The 7479-nt window shown below is 43.0% G+C and overlaps 1 protein-coding gene across 1 annotated transcript; it reads right to left on the bottom strand.

Moving 5' to 3' along the window:
- Positions 1-364: 364 nt before the first annotated feature.
- On the bottom strand, positions 365-6186 carry PCDH20 (protocadherin 20). The gene is made up of 2 exons (XM_027116773.1): positions 5686-6186; positions 365-4626 (listed from the first exon to the last, which is right to left on the bottom strand). Exons 1-2 carry the CDS (start codon positions 5815-5817, stop codon positions 1906-1908), a joined length of 2853 nt encoding a protein of 950 aa, XP_026972574.1. The 5' UTR covers positions 5818-6186; the 3' UTR covers positions 365-1905.
- Positions 6187-7479: the final 1293 nt, after the last annotated feature.

Raw genomic sequence — 7479 nt, 5'->3', positions numbered from 1 at the left:
CTTATTATTTTATTTATTAAAATTCTCAAATTGAAGAAAATGAGAAAATGAGTTAATATCTATTCAAAAGGTCTTGAGTTTTTGTATTCAATTCTTTTTTTGCAATGTGTTTTTATTTTAAAATTTATTGAAAGCACTTGTAACACAGCTAACAGAGGATTTGTTATAAGTATGTATTAAAATGAGTGTTTATAATTGATTCTAAGTCATAATAAATTAATATGCATGTACACATGCATGGGTGTAAATTTTCATGTGAACTTCTATCAAACACATAGGCATACTCTTTTTCTATTATATATATATACATATATATATGTGTGTGTGTGTGTCTATATATGTCTATAACTACACATGTATTTAATAATAATTTACCAAATGTTTAATTAAGTAATGAATTAGTTTAATATAAACGTTAACATAACAGAATATTTAGTTTACGCACATTTACCTCTAAAAGCAAATGAATACCATTAACAGGAGCTTCAGTAAAAGAACAAGCCCATGTTCAAAAATAAAACAGTAAAAATGAGAAAGAAATTATGAAAATATATACCTTTAATTTGCAGACATAGAAACACTTTTGGTACAGTACAGACACATGATGCCCAAAAGTAGAATGATCCAGTTTAAGCTAACACTTATTCTTTGTTTACAAAGATAATTTTGCCATAGCTCTCATATAAAATAAAATTTCCAGCTCACACATGGAAGTGAAGATGATCAATCACTGATAAACCAGCTTGCTTCACTGCAAAGTGTTCAGTAAAAGCTAAATTATCAAAGAAATCTGCTGCTGGGCTTACAAATAAACTCTTGGACCTAATCCAAAGCCAAAGAAAGGAAGCCAGAACCGGTAGCCAACAAACCTAAACAACAACAAAAAGATAAGTATAACTTTCATAGAAAAGGTCCAGTTAAAACAACCAGTAGTGTCCACCAGCTTCTAGAATAATTTTGTTTTAATAAGATTTTTCTTTTTTTTCTGTAACACATGAGTTTAAGTATATAAGAATCTAATACATAACCCAAGTATAGAACACTACTGACAAGTTGTGAAAGCATGAAAATGTCATGAACACCTATGAAGCAACTAAGATTGAAACATATCTTTGCTTCTGACTGTTCCTCTTGGACATAATTTCTAGTTACATTTTCTTTAAGAAAGAATATATATATTTTCCCTTGTAATAATAACAAGTGCAGTGGTAAAGCAAACAGAAAGCAACCAGAGTACACAGAAGGCGAATTAATCTTCAGCACGTCAGATCTTTAACACATGGCAAAGCGTTTATCCTTGCTAAAAAAGAATTGCGCTTCTTTGTGAAGTCTTCTCTTTCAAATTATACATTGTGCACTTGTGAGGTAATAAACATTCTGTTTACAAATGCATTTCTTTTCTTTTTTATCATACATTTAAGTGGGGTGACATTCCATTTACTTTAATTTTATCTTTGTTTAATGTTAAAAACAATATATTTAAAATAGACTCTTTCATTAATTTCATGTACAACTGTCATGTACAATACCTTAAAAGAGTTCCCTGCAAAGGAGCAGCTGATGCCCTCTTGTGGTTAAAGGACTTTTTTAGCCAAAAATGCAATGTACCATTTTCTTACCTTATTCCTGGGTTTTAACAATCATCTGCTTGGTGTATGAAAGCTGCAAATCACGTCCAAGCTTTTTTTATAACAGTTCCAAAGCTGTTAGTACCAATTTTCATTTAAAAAATGCTGTACACATTTTATAACCTCTGATTTTGAATTTAAAAACTTGTAAACAGCTATTTACAATACAGTACAAGTTATAAATTAGATGTCCAACACTCTTTGGGTGGTGAAGACTCTCCAAAGTCAGTTAAAACATCTCTGTTACTCCACAGCAAAAAAAAAAAAAAAAAAAAAATCAAATATTAGAAATATCCATTGGTTTCCTCTCTCTCATATGCAAGTCAATTTTTCCTTTTAATGGAATTTGTACTCCCAAATTTTCATCCTCCCTGTGATGCCTTTTCCCTCTCAAACAGAGGTATATGCCCATCCCTGTTACAAGAGTGATAGAACCCAAGCTTATTACAGACAGAGCTACTAAGGTGGGCATACAAGACACAGGCTCAACTTTCCTATGAGTCGGTTCTATGGAGATCTGTGGTTCTTTCTCCTCTATGTTAATTTCTGGTTCCTTTCTTAAAAGACTCTCAATGTAGCTCTCATTACTGACAGTGTCATTGACAAATAGGTTCACCATGACCGTGGAATGGAGAGGTTCGGGATAACCATGATCACTCACTTTCACCAGTAAACGATGGAGCCCATAATCTGTCTGCAGCAATGCCTCTTCCAAAGTAATGTTGCCAGTTTTAGGGTCAATCCTAAATGACTCAGGCCTAGGACCTCTTCTCCCTATGATGCTGTAAGCTATGACAGCATTCATGCCTGTGTCTTTGTCAATTGCATAGACCTCTGTAACTGGGGAGCCAGGGAGAGTAGAAGGTAAAACCAACAAGTAAGACATGTTAGATTGAGGAAATAAAACAAGAGGTGGGTTGTCATTGATATCTAGAAGGAGAATTGTGATTTTTGTGGTAGAGGAGAGGGGAGGCTCACCTCCATCAACAGCTTCAACCCACAAAGTATAGGAGCTTTGCTGCTCTCTGTCCAAAGAGACTTTGGCTCTCAGCATGCCCTTTCCTGTGTCTATGGCAAAAATATCACTCTGGTTCACCACGGAGAGGGCAACCCATCCATTTTGCCCAGCATCGGCATCTGTTACACTAATTATTCCAATTTCACCATATCCTGGAAAGTTTTCTGGCACAAAGAAGCTGAAGTCCTTGTTGATGAACCTAGGACTGTTGTCATTTTTATCCAACACTGTGATAGCCACGGTGGCTACTGATTCTTTGGGTGGCTTCCCAGAGTCAACAGCTCTGACTGTGTACTTGTACTTTTCTTTCTCTTCTCGATCCAGCTGAGTAGAAACTGTCAGAACTCCTGTGACACTGTCTAAGGAAAAGTATGATGGAGCATCAGGTCCCAGAAAATATGAAACTTGTCCCCTCTCTCCACTGTCAGCATCTGTAGCATCTAGCTTAGTCAAAAAGGCATTGGGTGAGTTGTTTTCTTCAATGGTTAGTTCCACCGAGGGTTGAAGGAAAATAGGAGCATTATCATTGTCATCTAAAAGTTGCACTTTAATCATTTTTTTGACATGAAATCCCTCAGAGTTCCAGGCTACCACAGCTATTTCATAGAACTGCTGTAGCTCATAATCCATAGGTTTTGTGGTTTCTAGCAGATATTCATTACTGTATGGTTTGTAGGGTGATAACCTAAATGGTCCTTCACCATCCAAGTAGCAGTTCACCTTGTATTTACCTTCTGGATCTCTTATGGTGAAAAATGCAATTGGAGTTTTAACAGGTTCCAGTTCTTTCAGGTAAACAATACCATCTATCTCATTCGCTATATAACGAGGGACAATTTCAGGTGGTCTGAAAATGACTTTGATAATGGTCACCAGGGCAGTTATCATAGCAGGGATGCAGCCTGGCCCATTAGCAAGAATGGTGAGCTTGTGTGTTTGCAGAACACTTCCCCCAATCTTACTGAAAAGTTTAATGACTCCAGTGTTTTCATCCAGATGGAATAAATCCTTGGATACTTGTGGAACTTTCTGGCTATAAGAGTAGGTGACCTGAGCATTGTTTCCCAAGTCTCTGTCCACAGCCTGGACAGCTGCAATCGGTGTGCCCACTGTAGCATTCCCATACACAGTGGCATTGATTTGTGAGTCTGTGAAGAGAGGGCAATTGTCATTAATGTCACTTATGCCAATGGTGAGGGTGGCACTGCCCAACAGTGGTGGAGACCCACCATCCTCAGCTATGATGATGCTCACATACTGGTCCTGGGTCTCCCTGTCCAACAGTCCCATGACAATTAGGTAGGGGGTTCGCTCCCCATTCTCATTCTCCTCCACGTCCAGGGTGAACATACGATGGTAGTCCAGCAAGCGGTAGGTCTGAACTCCGTTAGTGCCTATATCTCGGTCCATGGCAGGATGCTCTATGGCCAGCCGGGTGTTTACAGGTGCATTTTCTGGGACCCAAACCGATATTTCGGAAACAGGGAACTGTGGGGCATTGTCATTGATGTCCCGGATAGCGATTTTCACCTTCACAAACCTAAAGTATTCCTGAGGCAGGACCAGTACGTCCAGAAGCAAAAGACAAGAGTCAGCGGAAGGCGAAGAGGAGATGGAAATGCTGCCCTGCCAGGCAGCCCCTCCACCTCCTTCAAGACACAGGGCCTCCCTGTCGATCTCCTGAGCAGAAGTGTGCAGCTCTCCGGAGCGATTGTCTAGGATCACGTACTGGCCACTCAGTCCCTGGGAGGCCAGGCTGAAGGAGAGAGGAGGGTTCCGTTCGGCGCCGCTGTGCTCCGGGGGCTGCGACTGCGGGTCCTGCCTCCCTGCTCCGTGCACCAGCCGCAGGTCCTCGGCCAGGCTGCCGATGAGCACCCCCGCGGGCAGTCCCTCGTTCAGGCTGTACAGAAGCTCCGTGGCCCGGCTGTAACTCGCCAGGCAGTTGAAGGGTCCCACGAAGAGGAAAAACAGAAGCAGATGCTGAACGTGGAGGGTGGAGAGAAGGCTTATTACACACACGCGGAAAACACAGAGCTTGGAGTCAGAACCATTGCCCTGGGATCATTCTGGCTCCATCCCCATTCCCAAAGGCAAACGCTCCAGTCAGAACGGGGTGAAAAGGAAACTTGCTGTAAAGGAGAGATCTATGGGGCAACAGTGTCTCCAAAACTTAATTTTTGTCTTTACTTTCTACATCTCCCCCGGCCCTGCCCCTGCCCGGCTCCCCATCACCACCTCGCTCAGTTAATATTCGGAATCCCAAACCATAACTCATCCCTGGAAGTACATGTCGGAGTGGAGAGGACTGCGCAACGCGACAGAGAAACCACCAGGGTAGGTCATGGGGAGGGAGGGGGCTGGTAGTGGAGAGGACCGAGAGGTGGGCACTTTATTTTCCATTGAAATGTTTCTACCACTAAGATCCCCGAAATGCGAAATGTGTTGCATCCCTTGCTATGAGACCGATAACAACAATATTAATAATAATAATAATAATAATAATAATAATAATAATAATATAGTAACTCTACCCCCTCGGACTCCCTACCCCACCAAATAAACGCTTTAGGTCGGAAGAATTGATTTTCATTTTAGTACGTATCTAAACTCAAATCGAAAGGATCTGTATTTCCACCCCCTAACAAGCTCTCACTAATCCCCCTCCCTTAGGGAAAGAGAAGTAAATGTGGGAAATGATTATGCAAAAACAATTTGTCAATTGCAGTAGACAGTCACAGCCAGATGCTGGCCGCAGGAAACAATCTACGAACCCCTTTATCTCAAAGCCAATTGAGCACACCCCAGCCTCCTCCACCTCATCTGCCTACATTTCTGCTTCAGAAACTTCTCACGACCCAAGGACTTGCCTATTCCTTGCTAAAATGCAGGCACATTATCCAAAACTCCCGTTCCCTCCACCCAACCTTCCTGGGAAGTTTGAATTAAGGTAAAAGGTTTGAGAAACCATAAAGGAGTGGGAACTGCCCCACAGTACTGTAACTTGTCGGGGCCGCGAGGCTCGTGGACCCCTACCCTTACCGGTAGGTTTCTGTGGCTGGTGCTGCTCCTGGAACGACTTAGACGCCCCATATCCAGGTGCGGGTGCCAGGTCGCCGGGCGCCAGCTCACTGGCAGGGCCCGCGAGCTGCGCGCATCCCCTCGGCCGCGCATTCCCTGGAAGCTGCAGTCGGCGCGCTCCTGACGGGGAGGCGGCAGAAGACACTCCCTCTCTGTGCATGCAAATGGCTAGGGAACTTCAGCCAATAGTCACTGGCTCGTCAGTTAAGGACAGCAGCTCAAGGGGGGGCGGGGGGCAGAAAGGTGAGGGGGTACCGAGGCACGGTCATGGTTTCCTGTCCTGGACCTGGGTTAAGTCCAGACCCCGGCGGAGGAGCCGGAGCGGGGACTTGCCTCTGAAGACGGCGACTAGGCGCCACCCGGTCGGACTCCGGGGCGCTTGTCCACCGTCCTCCCTCCTCGCAGCATCAGTCAGGACCCAAGTTCACAGGTTGCGAGCGTGAGAGGGAGAATTAGACTAAATTAATAAGCTTGCATTTACATCTGATTAGAGAGAGAGGAAGTCGGCACTACGGAGCAATCACAGGCGCGATCCCCAAACGCCTGCTTTGCCACCAGTTCTTCCGAGAGACTTGGATCCAGCAGTGTTTGCACAGAGAAAGAAAATCCACTTTCTCTGCAGAGAGAAGGAACTTCAAACTCTTAGTAAGGCGGTCTGAAGCAGAGAAGCAAATATATGAAATCGGTGAAGGTTTCGACGTGCTTTAATTTTGAAGCTTCGCAGTTGGCGGTGACAAAGCTTCTACCAATTTCCTAGTTGTAGGCGCAAGTGTCTCTGGGTGTCTGCCTTGTGGTCTTTTGAGACAACCGCGGCTTCTGGCTAAGGTAAAGAGCCAAGAGGGAGAGTGGCAACAATTGCTTGGTAACAGAAGTGGTTCTGCCTGCAAGCGATTTTACCAGATTTCTCTAAGGGATGTATTTTTTTTTTCTTTTTTTGGAGGGCACTCACTGAAGCCTAGGTTCAAAAAAAAAAAAGGCTACATTTCAAGTTTTTTCTTTTTTTTTTTCTTAGAATTTTTACTGGGAAAGGAATTCTGAAGGAGTGTGGTGGAGAATGCTTGGCTATCCCCTCTGGCTCTGACACTAAATAACCGTATGACAAGTTTCCTCATTTATAAAGTCAGGGCAGGTGAGAAGCTCCAGTGCATTAAGTCCGTGAAACACTTTTTGATATGCAGGGTGCGATGTAAGTAGTGGTAAAGACCATTGGCCTTTCCCTGAGTAGACATTTCTCTTCATCCCTAGGTGTCCATATATCCTGTGGGCTGCCCTGAGCATAAAACCCTCTCAGCTGAGTAACTAATGACCAAACCTGGAATAGAAAAGTCCTCCTCCTGGGTTAGAGAAAGATCTGACATCTTGTGTTTTCCATAGGATCCACTTCAAATTTCTTCTTCTACTGTATGCTAAATAGAATATAAATTGCTTAGCAGAGCTAATTGTTTTGCTTCTGACCCTTCCTATTTTCTCCTCATCCCGACTAATCCTAGAGAGTCCTAAATAATTGATAACGCACTACATCAAAACACCTGGTGTGTGTAACAACTTCTTATTGCACAAATGGGGCTGTACATGGAGTTCGCAAACAAAACCTTCTGTAATACATATCTGGCTTATAAAATCAGCTTCTTTAAATTCTTTGGAGTGAAACTGGAATGCTGATGAAGTGGTAAACACACAGGAACATGTACATGTACGTGTAAGGCCATCACACAGCTGATAAACAAAACACAGTCAGGCAAGTATGCTTTGCCT

The sequence above is a fragment of the Aethalodelphis obliquidens genome, unplaced genomic scaffold (genome assembly GCF_003676395.1).
Source record: "Aethalodelphis obliquidens isolate GAN/ISIS:26980383/991018 unplaced genomic scaffold, ASM367639v1 scaffold16, whole genome shotgun sequence".
Lineage (NCBI taxonomy): Eukaryota > Metazoa > Chordata > Mammalia > Artiodactyla > Delphinidae > Aethalodelphis > Aethalodelphis obliquidens.
Note: the sequence above shows the minus strand (reverse complement) of the source record. Positions and strands in the feature narration are given on the sequence as shown.